This window comes from Orycteropus afer, unplaced genomic scaffold, assembly GCF_000298275.1.
Source record: "Orycteropus afer afer isolate SDZICR_OR568_19922 unplaced genomic scaffold, OryAfe1.0 scaffold00334, whole genome shotgun sequence".
NCBI classification, from domain to species: domain Eukaryota; kingdom Metazoa; phylum Chordata; class Mammalia; order Tubulidentata; family Orycteropodidae; genus Orycteropus; species Orycteropus afer.
Genome location: NW_006921921.1, coordinates 191,258 through 210,839, shown reverse-complemented (window position 1 = coordinate 210,839; position 19,582 = coordinate 191,258). Strand labels below are relative to the sequence as shown.

The 19,582-nt window shown below is 39.1% G+C and overlaps 1 protein-coding gene across 1 annotated transcript in view; it reads right to left on the bottom strand.

Annotated features, from left to right (window-relative positions):
- The window catches only part of LOC103206867 (PARP1 binding protein), a 211,890-nt gene extending 195,175 nt beyond the window's left edge, over positions 1-16,715 (bottom strand). The window contains exon 1 of the mRNA XM_007952383.1: positions 16,563-16,715. Within this exon, the coding sequence (XP_007950574.1) occupies positions 16,563-16,715 (153 nt within the window). The remainder of the gene's footprint in view (positions 1-16,562) is intronic.
- Positions 16,716-19,582: the final 2,867 nt, after the last annotated feature.

The window sequence follows — 19,582 nt, the reverse complement described above, 5'->3', positions numbered from 1 at the left end:
AAAAAAAAAGAAAATAGAAATCGTGGGCAAGTCACTCCAACATAAAATCACCAATTCAATAGAAACACAAAAACGTCACAATGCCCCAGAGACAACAGAGCATCACAGTCCACAAAAAGAAGTAAGATAAAGCAGGAGAAACAAGGTACCAGGATACATACCCAAAACACATCCCTGAGGAAGATGCAGCATTGGAACTCCCTGATAAGGAATGCAAAAGAATTATATTTCGGTATCTCCAAAGGATTGAGAGGCAGATCAAGGAAAATGCAAACAAAATCCTAGAAGAATTTTGGAAGAAAATACAAGAACAAAATGACAAAATAAATGAAAAATTAGAAATTATTCAAAATCTGCAGACAGAAATCCAGATGATTAAAACTAAATTGTCGGAAATAGATAACACATTGAAAGGGCAAAGGAATAGAATTGATGCAATGGAAGACAGAATTAATGAGTCTGAAGACAAATACCTCAATACTTCTTTGGAAAGGATCAATCAGGAAAAAGATAAAAACAAAATGAAGAAAGCCTAAGGTTCATGTGGGATACCATCAAAAGGATAACCTACGTGTCACTGAAATTCCAGAACAGGAAGGAAAAAAGAAAACCACTGAGAAAATTGTCCAAGATTTTGTTGGAAGACAACTTCTCTGATATGATCAAAGATGAGAATATACCCATTCAGGAAGTCCAACAAACCCCAAAAAGGATAGACCTCAAAAGAAAATCTCCCAGAAATATCATCATCAAACTCACCAAAACCAAAGACAAAGAATTATGCACAGGAAAAATGAAAAGGAGAATAGCACAGTAAAAATGAAAAGTTACCTACTAGCAGCAACCAATAAGACTAAGCTTGAATTTCTCAGCAGAAACCAGGCAGGTGAGAAGGCAATGGGGTGGTATATATAAAACCTGAAAGAGAAAAAGAATTATGTACCCAGTAAAAGTGTCCCACAAATATGATGGTGAAATTAGGACATTTCCAGTTAAGCAGAAATTAAGGGAATTTGTTAAAACCAGATCAATCTTATAAGAGATATGAAAGGGAGTCCTTTGGACAAAGAAGCAACAACAGCCAACAACAAGTGACCATTAACATACATGATGATATAACCCAGAAACCAACCCAGCTATGGAAGTATCTAAAGTAAATTAGCCTACAAGATTGTAAACAGAGAATCAGAGACATCAATTGACAAAGGAGGACAACTACAAACCAAAAAGAGAGAAAAAAACTGTGTTGTTACAAAACTTCTAGATGGTAGGGATGTCAAGACTACAATTACAAGATAGAATGGACTGTTCTAAACTTGGGAAGAAAACTATAAACTACAAATCACAGGGTAACCTCAGAAAAAAAAAAAAAAAATGATAAACCTTCACATCAAAAAAAAAAAAAGAGGACCAGCAACAACGAGATACCATGTCACTCCAGCACTAATGGCAAGATTCAATGAGACAGAAAATAACAAATGCTGGTGGGGATGTGGAGAGATTGGGACTCTGATACACTGCTGGTCAGACTGTGGAGTGATGCAACCACTGTGGAAAGCAATATGGCAATTTCTTAGAAAGCTGGAATTAAAGATACCATTTGACCAAGCAAACCCATTACTAGGTATATAACCTAGAGAGGTGAGAGCCAGGACAGGAACACATATATGCATCGCAGCACTATTAACAATAGCAAAAAGTTGGAAACAACCTACGTGCCCATCAGTGGAAGAGTGGATGACCAAACTATGGTACATACACGTAATGGAATGCTATGCAGCACTAAAGAATAACGTAGAGTCTGCAAAACACCGCATAATATGGATGAACTTGGAGGACATTATGCTGACTGAAAGAAGTCAATCACAGAAGGACAAATATAGTTTTAGTTCGTTGTTGTGGAGGGTCAAGGAAAAGTTTATATATGGAGGGAAACTTTCTTTGTTGATTGCCAGGGGTAGGAGGGGAGGGGAGGGAACACTGAAAAAAAAAAGCATTGACCCATGTCACTTTAGTTTTGTGCACTTCACTGTACATAAATTATACTTCAATAAAAAGCATTAAAAAAATAATTTAAAAAAAAAAGATTTACAGCCTTGGATACCCAATGGGAGCTGCTATGTGTTGGAATCATCTTGATGGTAGTGGGTCTGGTTTATTTTGTTAGACTGTGTAAACATTTTCCAAACGTGTATAAAAATTTTCTCTATTTAAAAAAAAAAAAAAAAAGAGATCTATATAAATGGAAGAATATACCATGTTCATGGACAGGAAGACAATGCAATGAAAATGTCTATACTACCCAAAGTGATCTACAGGTATAATGCAATCTCGATCCAGATACCATCATTATTCTTTAAAGAGATGGAAAAACTAATCATCAGCTTTTTGTGGAAAGGAAAGAAACCCCAGATAAGTAAAGCACTAATAAAGAAGAAGAGGAAGGTAGGAGGCTCACACTTAGCAATCTAAAAACTACTACACAGCTCCAAAAGTTAAAACAGCCTGGTATTAGTACAACAACAGACAAATAGACCAATAGAACAGAATTAAGAACCCAGAAGTAAATCCATCCATCTATGGACAACTGATCTTTGACAAAGGGCTGAAACTCATTAAACGGGAAAGAAATAGTCTATTTAACAAATGGTGATGGCAAAATTGGACATGCATTTGCAGAAAAATGAAACTGGACCTGTATCTCATACCATATATAAAAACAAACTCAAGCTGGATCAAAGAACTTAATGTAAAATCTAAAACTGTAAGAACCATCAAAGAAAAGATAGGGACAAACTTCTTGTTGTTGTTGTTATGTGCCTTTGAGTCGGACCCGACTCATCGCAACCCCTCCTTTGGTTTCCAAGGCAGTATCACTATGGAAGTAGATTGCCGCACCTTCCTTCCGAGGAGTGGCTGGTGGGTTTGAACCGCTAGCCTTCTGGTTAGCAGTCAAGTGCCTTAGCCACTATGCTAACAGAGCTCCCGGGGCAAACTTGGGGCCCTAAGATATGGCATATATATGTATATCAAACATAACTAAAAATACACAAATGCCAGAAGACAATAGATGAATGTGACCTCCTAAAAATTAGACGCTTAAACTCATCAAAAGATTTCAATAGAAGAATAAAAAGAGAACCCACAGATTGGGAAAAAATTCTGACGACAACATATGGGACAAGGGGATAATCTCTAAAGTTTATAGAAAATTTCAACACCTCAACAACAAAAAGGAAAATAATACAATTTAAAAATGGGCAGAGGACATGAAAAGACACCTCACCAAAGAAGGCATTCAGGTGGACAGCACACATATGAAGAAATGCTTATCATTATTAGCCATTGAAAAGATGCAAATCAAAACAACAATGAGGTATCATCTCACCCACAGCACTAATAGCAAAGTTCAACAAAACAGAAAACAAAAAATGCTAGCAAGAGTGTGGAGAGACTAGAACCTCAACTCCTGCTGGTGGGCTGTAAGATGGCACAATCACCGTGGAAAATGGTATGGTGCTTCCATAAAAAGCTGGAAGTAAATATACTATCTAATCCAGCATGACATGAACAGATATACACACACCCTTGCTCATCACAGCACTACTCACAATAACAAAAAGATGGAAACAACCTAAATGCCAATCAATAGATGAATGGGTAAACAAACTATAATACACACACACAATGAAATACTATACAATGTTACAGAACAAAGATGAATCTGCAAAACATCTCATAACACGAATGAACCTAGAGAACATTATGCTAAGTGAAATTAATCACAAAAGGACAAATACTATATGAGACAATTATTGTAAAATGTCAAGAAAAGATTTTTACACAAATAAATTCTTTCATTGCCAGGGGTAGGAGGGGAAGGCAAAGTGAACACGAACTAGAGGGCAGACACATATTAACTTGGGTGAAGAGGAAGGCAATATACAATAAAGGGGAGGTCAGCAAAAAATGACCAAGGAAATGAAGATGTGGAGTACAAGTGTTAAAGGCAAAACAGAGGTAAACACTAATTCATACACAGTCCTGAAATAACAGTAATAACAATGATCAACAACTTAGGAGTGGATACATAGACATATAAGCTGAACAGGTATGGGAAGGAGAAGAGGACTACACCCAAGAATACATATAGTTTTCACAGAGAATATTTCTACACATGCAGTTATATATGCTGCAAATATATCCATGAATACAGCAGAGCATACAGGGGCCACAGTTACACAAAAACTTTTAGCCATAACCAAAAACCCTAAGGGAGTGAGTCACTAGTCCTGGGGATTCAGGACAATAGTCTGGGGGACATCAAGATCAATTGGCACAACACGTTCCACAAAGACAGCATTCTACATCCTACTTTGGTGAGTAGCATGGGGTCTCAAAAGCGTGCAAGTTGCCATGTAAGGTCCAACTACTGGTCTCTTCCTGTCTAGAGCAAAGAAGAGTGAAGAAAATCAAAGACACATGGAAATAATTAGCCCAAAGGACTAATGGACCACAAGAACCTTAGCCTCCGTGACGTTTAGACCAGAAGAACTAGATGGTGCCTGGATACCACTGCTGACTGCTTTAAAAGGGACTCCATTAGAAAGTCCTGGATAGAGTGGGATAAAAATGTGAAACGATACTCAAAATAAGAAAAAAAAAAAAAAAAAAAAACCTGGCTGACTAGCTGGAAAGAGACTGTTGGAACCCCCAAGACTATGTGGCTTTTGGTCATCTTTCAGACTTAGAACTAAACTCACTTCTGTAGCTCAATTTTTAGTCAAACAATAGACAGGTCTACAGGTGAACAATAGCTCTAGGAAGTACACATTCCTTACAACAATCAACCATTCCAGATCAAAAGGACAGCATTTGTCCAAGCATAAAGTTCAGAAGGTAGAAGGGTTAGGAGAGGGAGAATGGAAACAAGAAACATGGAGAGGAAGTGGGAGTGATATTGCATTGAAGAGATTGCAATCAATGACATGAAACAAAATATGCGTGAGTTGTTGAATGGAAAACTGATTTGCTCAGTAAACTTTCACTCCAATCACAACAAAAAGTTTAAAAAAAAAAAAAAAAGTCACTTAATAAGCAGAAGTGAGCTAGCAGCACACAAGACCAAAAGCCTCTTCCTTTATAGTCAATGTAAACACTGAAAGTTGTCCTAATCAAAATTACAATATAATTGTATGCAGTATCCCCTTGTTCTGTTAGAACAACAGCCTCATGGTCTATGCAAAGGTTCCTCATGAGAATAAATTAAGTGCTCTAGAATCCCTATTCTTCTCAATGTTATCCATAATTGTTATAATCCACACAATCGAATGCTTTTGCATAGTCAATAAAACACAAGGAAACATCTTTATGGTAGTCTTTGCTTACAGCCAAGATCCATTTGACATCAGCAATGATATACATCGTTCCACATCCTCTTCTGAATCCAGCTTGCATTTCTGGAAGCTCTCTGTCAATATACTGGTGCAACCATTTTTGAGTTATCTTCAGTAAGATTTCACTTGTGTGCAATATTAATGATATTGTTTGATAATTTCCACATTCTGTGGGATCACCTTTCTTTGTAATGGGTACAAATATGGATCTCTTTCAGTCAGTTGCCAGGTAGCTATCTACCAAATCTCTTGACATAGCCGAGTTAGTGCTCCAGTAAGAGATTCGTTTGTTGAAACATCTCAATGAGTATTGTCAATTCCTGGAGCCTTGTTCTTTGCCAATTCCTTCAGTGCAACTTTGACTTCTTTCTTCAATATCATTAGTTCTTGATCATATGCCACCTCCTGAAATGGATGAACAGCAACCAATTCTTTTTGATTCAGTGTATTCCCTCCATTGTCTTTGGACGTTTCCTGAATCATTCAATTATTGTCCACAGAACCTTCCAATATTGCAACTCAAGGCTTAAATTTCCTCTTCAGTTCTTTCAGCTTGAGAAATGCCAAATGTGTTCTTCACTTTTGGTTTTCTAACTCCAGGTCTTTGCACATGTCATTATAATAATTGCCTTTATCTTCACAAGCTGCTCTTTCAAATCTTCTGATGAGCTGTTTTGTCTTGTTATTTCTTCCATTCACTTTAGCTACTCTCTGCTCAAGGGCAAGTTTCAGAGTCTCTTCTGACATCCATTTTGGTCTTTTCTTCCTTTCCCATGTTTTTTAATGACCTTTTGCTTTCCTCATGGATGATGTTCTTGATGTCGTTGTTGTTAGGTGCCATCGAGTCGTCTCTGATTCATAGCAACCTCAAGTACAGCGGAATGAAACACTGCCCTGTTCTGTATCAGTCCCATGATCCTTGCTGTATCTAAGCTCATCATTGCAGTCACTGTGTCAATCCATCTTGTTGAAGGCCTTCCCCCTTTTTGTTGTCCCTCCACTTTACCAAGCATGATATCCTTCTCCAGGGAATGGTCTCTTCTTATAACATGACCAAAGTAGCTGAGACAAAGTTTGGACATTCCCCCTTCCAAGGAGCATTTCAGCTGCATTTCTCCAAGGACAGATTTGTTAGTTCTTTTACCAGTCTATGGTACTTTCAGCATTCTTCACCAACACCACAACTTAAAAGCATCAACTCTTCTTCAGTCTTCCTTTTTCATTGTCCAGCTCTCACATACATATTAGGAGAGTGAAAATACCATGGCTTGTGTCAAGCACACCTTAGTCTTCAAGGAAATACCTTTACTCTCCAGCACTTGAAAGAGGTCCCTTGCAGCAGATTTGCCCAATGCTATAGGACATCCAATATCCTGACTGTTGCTTCCACTGGTGTTGATTGTAGAACCAAGTAATATGAAGTCTTTGACAACTCTTCAACATTTATCATGAAGCTGATTATTGGTCCCATTGTGAGAATTTTTGTTTTCTTTATATTGAGGTGTAATCCATATTGTAGACTGTAGTCTTCAATCTTCATCAGTAAATGTTTCAAGTAATCCTCACTTTCAGCGAACAAAGTTATGTCATCTGCATAATATAGGTTGTTAATAAGTCAACCTCCAATCCTGATGCCACACTCTTCTTCATATAGTCCAGCTTCTCAAATTATTTGTTCAGCATACAGATTGAGTAAGTATAGTGAAAGGAAATAACCCTAATGCACTCCCTTCTTGATTTTAAACCATGCAGGGTCCCTCTGTTCTGTTCAAACGAGAGCCTCCTGGTCTATGTACAAGTTCCTCATGAGCACAATTAAGTGTTCTGGAATTCCCATTCTTCTCATTGTTATCCATAATTTGTTATGATCCACACAATCAAATGCTTCTGCACAGTCAAATAAAACACAAGGAAACATCTTTCTGATATTCTTTGCTTTGAGCCAAGATCCATCTGACATCATCAATGATATCCCTCATACCACATCCTCTTCTGAATCCAGCTTGCATTTCTGGAAGTTCTCTGTCAATATACCACCATAACCAGTTTTGAATTATCTTCAGTAAGATTTTACTTGCATGGAATATTAATGATATTGTTCAGTAATTTTCACATTCTATGGGATCACCTTTCTTGGAGTGGGAACAAATATGGATCTTTTCCAGTCAGTTGGCCAGGTAGTTGGCTTCCAATTCTCCCAGCGTAGCTGAGGGAGTGCCTCTAGCACAGCATCTGTTTGTTGAAACATCTCAATGGGAATCCCATCAATTCCTGGAGCCTTGTTTTTTGCCACTTCCCTAAGTACAGCTTCCACTTCTTCTTTAATACTATTGGTTCTTGACCATAGGCCACCTACTGAAATGGATGAACATCAACCAATTCTTTTTGGTACAATGACTCTGTGTATTCCTTCCATCTTCTTTTGATGTTTCGTGCATCATTCAATATATTGTCCATAGAATCTTTCATAGAATCTTGATGTCATCCCATCCCACAATTCCTCTGGTTTTCAGTCACTGGTGTTCAATGCATCAAGTCTATTCTTTAGATGGTCTCTAAACTCAGGAGGAATACAATCAAGGTCATATTTTGGCTCTCATGGAATTATTTTAATTATCTTCAACTTCAAGTTCAACTTGCATATGAGCAGTTGATGGTCTGTTCCACAATCAGCTCCTCGCCTGGTTCTGGCTGAAGATACTGAGCTTCTCCATCACTTCTTGCCACAGATGTAGTCAATCTGATTCCTGTGTACTCCACCTGGTGAAGTCCATGTGTATAGCCATCATTTGTGTTGTTGAAAAAGGTATTTGCAATGAATAAGTCATTGCTCTTGCAAAATTCTATCACACGATCTCCAGCTTTATTTCTATCACCAAGGCCATATTTTACAACTACCAACAATTCTTTGTTTCCAACTTTTGCATTCCACTCAGCAGTGATAAGCAACAAATCGATTGCATGTTCAGTCAACTTCAGACTGCAGAAGTTGGTAAAAATCTTCAATTTCCTCATTTTTTGCTTTGGTGATCGGTGCATAAATTTGAATAACAGTATTATTAATTGGCCTTCCTTGTAGACGTATGGACATTATCCTATCACTGACAGCACTGTACTTCAGGATAGATCTTGAAACATTCTTTGTGATGAGGAATGCCACACCATTCCTCTTCAATTTGTCATTCCCAGCATAGTAGATTATATGGTTATCTGATTCAAAATGGCCAAAATTGATCCACTTCAGTTCACTAATGCCTAGGACTTCAATCTTTATATGCTCCATTTTGTTTTTGACAACTTCCAATTTTCTTACATTCATATTTCATACATTCCATGTTCCAATTATTAAAGGATGTTTGCAGCTGTTTCTTCTCATTGAGTCATTCCACATCAGCAAATGGAGCTCCTGAAAGCTTTACTCTGTCCACATCAGTATGGTCGCCTCTACTCTGAGGAAGCCGTTTTTTCCCAGTCGTATTTTGAGTATCTTCCGACCTGAGGGGCTCATCTTCCAACATTATATTGGACAATATTTCAGGGCTATTCATAATGTTTTTCAGTATTACATCAGACAGTGTTACACTGTTATTCATGAGGTCTTAACTGGCCAATTCTTTGAGAAGTGGATGGCCTCTTCCTTCTTCCGAATCTGTCTTAGTCTGGAAGCTTCACTGAAACCTGTGTACCATGGGTAACCCTGCTGGCATTTGAAACACCAATAGCATAGCCTCCAGCCTCACAGCAACATGCAAGTCACCAAAGTGAGAAAAACTGACAGACAAGTTTGTCTCTCTTAGCTGTTCCAAACTGCTCCACTCACTTCTGGGCCTCCCTAGCTGTTCCTGCCTGCCACCAGCTCCCACTTCCTTTACATGGCCTCCCTTAACTGCTCTGGCCTGCCACTGGTACCCACTTCCTTTACCTGGCCTCCCCGAGCTGTTCCCCCTTTTGACATTAAACTATTCAAATATCCCTTATAAAATCCCTACTCAGTCCTAATCATCTTCATCTAAATAAACTGCTTTTTCCTCAAAAGTTAGCTCACAATTTAAAAAAAAAAAAACGCAAAACAAAAAACAAACTCTTAATGAATTCAAACATTCCATTAAGTTACTAATATATTAACAGCAATGTTTCCATTGATTTCTCCATACAAATATATACTACTCTATCTATATTACAGATTTAAGATAAGGCTCTTATGGGATTGTCTAGGAACCTAATTATCACTTATGTAATTGTTTCCTCAGTAGACTGGGCTCTGAATTTCAACCAAAAAATGACATATAGAAATTAACTTTCATAATATATATATTTGGAACAATTTATGGACCTTTTCATGACTTTGAACTTAAAAACAGTCTATGTTTTCTGAGCTGTCTCTTGATAGATTCACTTTATTTCTTTAGGGACAAACGCTACCATATTAAGTAATTCAGGTTTTCTCCTAAACTCACAGGTAAATACACACATCTTACAATTTGGCCTATATTCTTACTGCTGATTTGGGAAACTGGAAATGAGTGGACTAAAAAAAAGGGGGGAAAAGTCTAATTCCTGCTAATGAGTACTTTAAACAGTGGAGAATGTTATCAAGGAATACTGCTGTCTCCTGGAGAACACAAAGTTTTCTACTTGAATTCTACAATTATTTCAAATTAAATCTTCCCACCTTTCCTATATTTCCACTACTACTACTACTACAACTAAATTAAAAAACAAACAAACAAACAAAAACAGATTTCCTTTCCTTATTTTCTTAATTTTTCAGTGGCAATTGCAAAACTATTTTCCAGGTCAGTGAAATGATCTAAGCATCAAATATGTAATTGGGTTTTTTTTTTAAATTCACTATGCTAACCAGAAGGCTGGTAGTTCAAACCCACCAGCCACTCCTTGGAAGGAAGGTTGGGCAATCTACTTCCATAGTGATACCACCTCAGAAACCCAAGTAGGGGTCACTATGAGTCAGATCCGACTCGACAGCAGTGAATGTAGGGCAGTTCTACTCTGTCCTACAGGGTCACTATGAGTCAGAATCAATCTGAGGGCACACAACAACAATATCAACAAGTACACCTAGAGCACAGTTATGTTGGTTGGCATTCCCTAACAAAAGGAACCAAGGGTCTTTAGAGAAATGGCTGATTCGAGGACTGAGGCAGAAAAAGAACAAGATAAGCCTGAAACATCTTGTGTCTTAAACTAACAAAATATTCAAAAAGTGATGGATACTGAGAGAAAGAGAAAATGAAAATAATGATCCACATGTTGCAAAATATTAATAATTTGTGAAGGGCATACAGGAATTTCACTGTACTATTCTTACAGCTTTTCAATAAGTTTGAAATTTTTTCAAAATAAAAAAGTGCTCCCTCCATTTTTGACATTATCATAAAAAACTCACTGCCATTGTTGTGACTCACAGTGACCCCTCATTGGGTTTACAAAGCTATAAATTTCTGCAAAAGCAGACCACCTTATCTTTCTTCTGCAGAGCAGCTGGTGTGTTTGAAACACCAACCTTTTGGTTAACAGCCAAATGCCTTAACCAGTACACCACTAGAGCTCCTTGTCAATACAGCTATATGAAGTTAGATTTTTAACAATGATTTGATTAAAAATACAGAATAGAACAAATTGAATATGTGACTTCCCCTTCAGCAACTGACCCTTTGCATTTTCTCAAACTTTTATCTGTATTCTCCTGCCACAGGGCCTTTGCATATACTGCTTCCCCATCCTCATCTTGTCTCCCACCTCATTCCTTTCCCTACTTAACCCCACTCCTTCCTTTGGGGCTCCTTGATTTCTCTGACCACATGCTACAAGGGCATTGGGGTGGCATCTTCTGAAGTCCTCTAACTTCATGAGGGGGAAGAAGGTTCAAATCACCATCACCATCCCAAGGCTGATTCCTATGAGACAGAAGTCAGACATGCCACCACTCTCCAACCTTTTTACTAATTCTGATACCAACCATCAACTGCAACAGCACTCACTTCTCTGCTGGGTTCAATAATTCATTGCAATGGCCACCTAGAACTCACAAACAATGCTCACAATTATAGGGTTTATTAGGGAAGTAATAGGTTACAATTCAGGTTTAGGAACATTCAGGATACCATTCTTAGATCAAGACAGCCTCCCTTCAACCATGCTAGGCATGCCTTTCAGCCTGGCCTGTGCCCTGCTTGGTCAGGTATTCCTACAAAGCTCTTTTAGTTCTACTGATAGATGCATTCCACTGTGTACACACCACTCTTGTCAGCAAGCCTCCTACCCAAGGGCACTCAGCTTGGTGCACCGATCAGTAGAGCTAAACTCAGCTTTCTTACTCTGTGGGCTAGGAAGCCCACCATTCTGTCTCATGCCCATCTCTCAGTTCTGCTGCTGCTGCTGCTGCTGCCATCATCTCAGCACAGGGATCTTGGGTTTAAGGACACACTCCACTCTTAACTCTTCTGTCTTAACGGTACTGAAATTTCCTGTTCTGCCTCTGTTGTTGTTGTTGTTATGTGCCGTCAAGTCAGCCCTGACTCATAGCAACCCCTCCCTGGGCTGCCGAGGCAGTATCACTACGGAAGTAGATTGCCCAACCTTCCTTCCAAGGAGTGACCGGTGGGTTTGAACCGCCAGCCTTCTGGTTAGCAGTCAAGTGCGTTAGGCACTAGGAGGGCTCATTTTAAGCCTAGCAGAATGACAAAACTGACCAATCCCCACATTAGGATTCCATACACCTTATTTCCATGGTCCCACTCCCACAAGGGTGCCACGTACCTTATTTACATTATTATTATTACATATTAATATATACTATATTAACATGTTATTGTTATTATTTGCCATCGAGACAGATCAGACTCATAGCGACCCCTCCTTGGGTTTATGAGGCAGTATCACTAGGGAAAATAGATTGCCCAACCTTCCTTCTGAGGAGTGGCTGGTGGGTTTGAACCACCAGTCTTCTGGTTAGCAGTCAAGTGCCTTAAGCACTATGCTATCAGAGCTCCTATATTAATATACAGTATATATTAATATATATAATTATATACCCAATCCCCTTGGTGGGCCACAAGCACCTTACAGTTACATAGTTCCACCCAGTCATCTGGTAAGCACCACAAAAGCCATGGCTAGAAGAGCTATACCAGGTACCACACTGTACCACAGTAGGTCAACTCCTTGGTCTTATACCATTATATACCTTTTCTTCTTATAGTTGTAATTTTATATTTATTTCTATGGTTCTCTACTTGATGCTTGTCTCCCTACTAGGCAGTTGTTGTTGTTGTTGTTGTTGTTGTTGTTGTTAGGTGCCGTAGAGTTGTCTCCAACTCATAGTGACCCTATGCACAGCACATTGAAACACTGCCCGGTCTCATGCCAGCCTCATGATCCTTGCTATAAATGAACCCATCGTTGCAACAACTGTATCTACCCACCTTGTTGAGGGCCTTCCCCTTCTTCATTGACCCTATCCTTTTCCAGGGAATTGTTCCTTCTGACAACAGGACCAAAGTAGGTGAGACAAAGTCTAGCCATTCTCACTTCCAAGGGCAATTCCAGCTGAACTTCTTCCAGGACAGATTTGTTAGTCCTTTTAGCAGACCATGGTATTCTTAGCATTCTTCTCCAACCACAACTCAAAGGCATCAACTCTTCTTTGGTTTTCCTCATTCATTGTCCAGCTTTCACATGCATATGAACTCACTCACTCACTGTCATCAAGTCAGATCCAACCCACAGCAACCCCTCCTTGGGTTTCCAAGATGGTATCACTATGGAAGTAGATCACCCGATCCTCCTTCTGAGGAGTGGCTGGTGGGTTAGAACTGCCAGCCTTCTAATTAGCAGTCAAATGCCTTAAGCACTACGTTACCAGAGCTTCCATGCATGTGAGGCAATTGAAAATACCATGGCTTGGGTTAGGAACACCTTTATCTTCACAGAGACATCTTTGCTCTTCAGCACTTGAAAGAGGTCTTTCGCAACAGATGTGCCCAATGCAATATGTCATCTGATGTCTTGCCTGCTGCTTCCATTGGTGTTGATTGTAGAACCAAGTAATATGAAATCCTTGACTACTTCAATCTTTTCTCCCTCCATCGTGAAGCTGTTTATTGGACCAGTTGTGAGGATTTTTGTTTTCTTTACATTGAGGTATAATCCATACTGCAGACCGTAGGCTTTAATCTTCATCAGTAAATGCTTAAAGTCATCCTCACTTTCATCATGCAAAGTTGTGTCATCTTGTCACCTGCGTATCGCAGGTTGTTAAGGAGTCTTCCTCCAATCCTGATGCCATGTTCTTCCTCATATAATCCAGCTTCTCGGATTATTTCCTCAGCATACAAGTTGATAAATATGGTGAAAGGATACAACACTGATGCACTCCCTTCTTGATTTTGAACCATGCAGTATCCCCTTTGTGGTAGTTAGGTTTTTGTGTCAACTTGGCTAGGCCTGGTTGAGTGGCTGGGCAGCTGGATGTTGTATTCCCCACGATGAGACTGGTAATCAACTTCATGGTGGAATCTACTGTGAGCAGCTGAGTAGCTGCCTTTGAGATGTGGTCTGCTTCCTGTATTTAAACAGGAGCTTTGGGAATGGTCTCCAGCCTACAGCACGCTTGAACCCTGCGTGTAGCTGTGTCTTTTGTGAGCAGCCTGCTATGCTCTGCCAACCTTGGCACTTACAATGGACTTAAGTTAATGGCCTGCCATGTGGTTTGGTATCATCGGGACTGTGCCTTTTTACTTGTCGACCTTGGGGCTTCTCAGCCTCAGCAGCCAGCAGCTGTCTGAGTGAAGAAATGCCTCTAGCTCCAGTGGGCCAGAAGGAGGAGGCAAAGCTGGACCCCAAGGTTGAAGGGCTTTCACCCAGCCTCTAGAGCCTGGCACTTTGAACTTGGACTTAAAGCCTCCAAATTGTAAGAATAAACTCCTGTTTGTTAAGGCCATCCCATTTGTGGTATATTTCTCATCAGAGTGGCATTAGGTAACCAGAACACCCTTGTTCAAACGACAGCATCCTGATCTATGTACAGGTTCCTCATGAGTACAATCAAGTGTTCTAGAATTTCCATTCTTCTCAATGTTATCCATAATTTGTTATGATCCACACAATTGAATGCTCTTGCATAGTCAATAAAACAGAAGTAAACATCTTTCTGGTATTCTTTGCTGTCAGCTAAGATCCATCTGATATCAGCAATGATATCCCTCATTCCACCTCCCCTTCTGAATCTAGCTACCAGGTTATAAGCTTCATAAAACCAGGAGATATGCCTGCTTTTTCTCACCTTTTTAACCCCCATACCTATCACAATGCCTGGCACATAGTAGATGCTTAAAGAAAAAAATCTGCAGAAGGAAGGAAGGAAACTAACATTTATATGGGCTTCCTTGCTATTCTCTGAACATGCCAGACATATTTCCACCTCTGGGCCCTTGTTTCTGCTGTTCCTTCGGCCTGGTAGTCTCTTCCCACCAAAATCCCCATGACTGGCTCCTTTCCCTCTTTCAAATTTTTGTTCAAATGGCATCTCCTAGATGAGGCTTTCCTTGAGCACCTTGCCTTAAATTGCAACCACCGAACCTCGATACATCTTAGCTCCATCTCTTTTATTTTTCTCTGCAGCACTTACTATGCCCTAAAATGCTAAATATCTTAATTATTGCCTCCTCCTACTAGAAGATTAACTCTGTAAAGGCAAGTAATTTCTTCCATGCTACTTTCTCAATGCTTAACATAATAGCATACAGCAAAAACTCAATAAATATTTTTTGAACAAATGACTGACTACATACATCAAGATGAAATAATGTCAAATTTTTCTACATTCAAAATTTATTTTAATATATATTGTTTTAAGTATGTAAAAATGCCAATTATCAATACATAAAACTCAAAAACTCACTGCTATCGAGTCGGTCCTACTCATAGCAACCCCTCCTTCAGCTTCCGAGGCAGTATCTCTAAGGAAGTAGATTGCCCAGTCTTCCTTCCGAGGAGTGGCTGGTGGGTTTGAACCGCCAGCCTTCTGGTTAGCAGTCAAATGTCTTAGGCATTACGCCACCAGAGTGCCTATCAATACATAAGAGGCCCTAAAAGTGCAATGGTTAAACACTTGGCAACTAAATGAAAGGTTGATGATTTGAACCCACCATCTACTCCCCGGGAGAAAAGACCCAGTAATTTGCTCCATAAAGATTTCAGCTTAGGAAACCCTAAAGGGCAGCTCTAGTCTGTCCTATAGGGTTGCTAAGAGTTGGAATCAAGTTAATAGGACACAACACCCATATGTAGGAAAGAGTATCCTTTGTTTTAAGATTATGTAGTTCCTAATTTTTGCTGGTGTTATTGTTATGTGCAGTAGAGTAGGACCCAACTCAAAGCAACCCCTCCTTGGGTTTCCGAGACAGTATCACTATGGAAGTAGACTGCCCAACCTTCCTTCTGAGGAGTGGCTGGTGGGTTTGAATTGCCAGCCTTCTGGTTAGCAGTCAAGTGCCCACCTAATTTTTAGATGTTAAAATATTCTTCCATTTTCAAAATGATGGTTGTAATACACTGTTGTTGTTAATTGCTGTCAAATTGATTCTGACTCCTGGTGACTCCATGTGTGCATAGTGCAACTACTCCATAGGGTTTTCAAGGCTGTGACCTTTCGTAAATAGATAAACAGGCCTGTATTGCAAGGTACCTTGAGGTGGGTTTGAACTGTCAATCTTTCCATTAGTAGTTTTTTCTCAATGGTCTCATTTACTAAAATAAAAAATGGTCAACTCTGTCAATGTTTATTATTTTTTTAGAAATTTTACTGCCCTATGAACTCTGGTAGCTTAGTGCCTGAGGCACTTGACTGCTAACCAGAAGGCTGGCGGTTCAAACCCACCAGCCACTCCTCGGAAGGAAGGTTGGGCAATCCTACTTCCGTAGTGATACTGCCTCGGAAACCCAAGGAGGGGTCGCTATGAGTCGGGGCCGACTCAACAGCACATAAGAACAACAACAAATATATATATACACATATATACACACACACACACATTTTATAAGCTTATTATAATTATATATATAATTATACTTATTAAAATGAGCAGCAACAAAAATTTATTTAAAAAAAGAAGAAATCAAAGTTAACCCAAATAGTTTACTAACCTTTTTGTTGTTCTCTGCCACGGAAAGCTGCAGTGCCAAGAGCATGGAGTCTGCACCACACACAGTAGTTCTCTCAGAGGTACCGAGAGTGTGCCAGTTCCGTCTAAACTCTTTGATCATATCCAAGACAGACTTCTGATAAAGCACAGCCATCTTCTTAAAGTAGGAAAGGATATAATGCTAAATTGCCTTATTTTAATTGGAAATTAATAGCTAACATGTGTAAACGAACAAAGTAAAAATAAACAGTAGACAAGAGGTCATTTCATGTTGACCAAGATTGCCTTTAATTAAATTTAAGAAAACAGAATAACAATACAATTCCTGCTCAACCATATTTTCCTCTTATTTAATTTTTTAAAATCTTTTGAAATAACAAAACCCAACTCTCAGTCTGAAAATTCATGCAAAACATATGTAAATTCTGCAAACTTATAGACAAAGGAATAAGTAATTAAAACTATTTAAAAATTTAAAAAATTGTTTTCAATAGAAGGTACTATCTGTGGTAAATTGCAAAAAAAGAAAAGAAAAACTGCCAATTCCTCCCATCCTATTTGCTCTTTCTTCCCCCAAAAAAGAAGTGGTCGACTTTTCCACCCATTTAAATATGGGCCATCCTATGCCTTGTTTAGATCAACAGAATGTGATAAAAATGACATGGAGGTCCCAAGTCTAGGCCTCAAAAGGCCTAAGCAGTTATGTTCACTGGCCTGACTAATATCTGAAGGACCTGCTTATAAGGCTGGCTATTGGCTGATGTTTGGGAACTTAGACTTCACGAGGGTTCCCACTACTATTAATTGCTAAGAGTAGTTCACCAGGGCTAACCTGCACAGAGCTCTGGTAGCATAGTGCCTACGGCACTTGACTGCTAACCAGAAGGCTGGCGGTTCAAACTCACCAGCCGCTCCTCGGAAGGAAGATGGGGCAGTCTACTTCCGTAGTGATCCTGCCTCAGAAACCCAAGGAGGGGTCACTATGAGTTGGGTCCGACTCGACAGCACATAACAACAACAACAACCTGCACAAACAGTATCAACATAGTTTATGCTGAAGATCTGCTTTCCTTCTGGGAGTCTGGAATTTTGCCAGAGGCTGGCTGGTATTCATTCTACAATAAAAACCCTAGGCACAGAATCTACAATGAGCTAGCTTCCTTGTTGGCAACATTTTACATATGTTGTCATAACCTGTTGCTGGGGGAATTAAGCACTTCCTGTGTGACTCTGAGAAAGCACTGTAGGAAGCTTGTAACTGGTCTCCTTAGACTTCCTCCCATGTGCCTTTTTCCTTTACAGATTCTGCTTTGTATCCTTCTGCTGTAATAAATTGGAGCTGTATGATTATATGCTGAGTCCTGTGAGTCATCTCAGCCAATCATCCAATGCAGAGGTGGTCTTGGGAACTCCTAACATGAGGCCTTGCAGCTTCAGCTCTCACTCTCTTGCTACTCTCTTCTACGTGAGGAAGTTCAAGCCAGCCTACTGGAGGTGCCAAGTAGAAGAGAACCAAGACTCTCCAAAAGACAACCAACACCAACTCACAGATAACTTGAGTGCAACCAACTTAGACTATCTAGCCCCAGAGAAAACTTATCAGTTGAACTACAGTCATACGAGTAATCCCAGATTCAAGACCAGCAGTGGAATCACTTAGCTGAGCCCTGATCCACAGAACCATGAGCTAATAAAATGGTCGTTACTTTAAGCAACTAAGTTTTGAAGTGATTTATTACACAACAATGGATAACCAAAACACTAGCTAATATGTAGGAGCTCTTTGTGCCAGATATTTCATAAAAGTTTAATATTTCTTAACTGATTGAATCTTCACCAAGGACCTATATAGTATTACCCTCATTTTACATCGGGAAAACAACTGATGCCCCATGTCACTCAGCAAGCAAATACCCAGACCAGACCTAAATCAAACATACTTAACTCCCTAAACTATGCTCTTAAACCATTAAATTATATAATCTCTCCTGATTCAAGCAAAAGCCTTTCAAAAAGCTATAGTTCCAGTGTTTTACATCACCAAGCAAATTCCTTTCTTTGAGTTTACAGATATGCCTACTAAACATTTTTCTTTTTTCTTTTGAGTACCATAGTCTCCAACATATTCTCATGTCCATTTTGGATAGTGTACCGTGTACATCCTTTTTACTGACTTCTAGCAACCTTTTCTTTTATTTTTATACGGCATAAACAGAATCCCATATGTTTACTAGGCACTTGGGTTTGTATGAAAAAAGGGCATTTTTTGAGTTTTGGGTTTGTATGAAAAGGGCATTTTGGGTTAGTATGAAAAAAAGGCATTGTAGGAGAATGCCATTTACAAAATCAAGAGTTTAAATACAGACATAATCAGTAATACAATTTAAAGATACATATAGAAGACTAGATTAAAATATGTACATTAATATAACTCCTCATAAAATAGCTATGAGTTATACAGGTATCCTCTACTTTTTGAAAGTTCACTTTACACCCTTTTGCTTTCACAAAAGATCTACATTAATACCTGTTTTAGCTAACCAAAGAGGATTTTCACTGTTATGAAAAAAGGTGAAAAGTGAAACTAGTACTAAACATTTGTTTTGGAGTGACCTGTGAAAGGTTACCCGAACAGCAAAAGTGGCCTCACCAAGCTCCTTGTCCGGGAACCGTACTCAGTACACCAGCATCAAGCTTTGAACTGTGTCTGTGAGCACTGTATGGCAGTTTATTTTAGGTTTTATATGTTATTTGGTATGACGTAGTAGATTATTTTTTTGTGTCTAGAAACACTCAAGAATTTTTCCCATATAAATTAATGGTAATTCCTTCTTCACTTTACACCATTTCAGTTTACCAATGGTTTCATAGAAACACTCTACTTTTGGATACCGGGGGAAACCTGTATTTCCTTTCAAAACATCATCTTCATCTTAAAAAAAAAAAAGAGTATGAACAGTGCAAAGACAAAAATAAAGCCTCCAGCTTCAACAATATGATCGCTTCCTCTACAATACATCT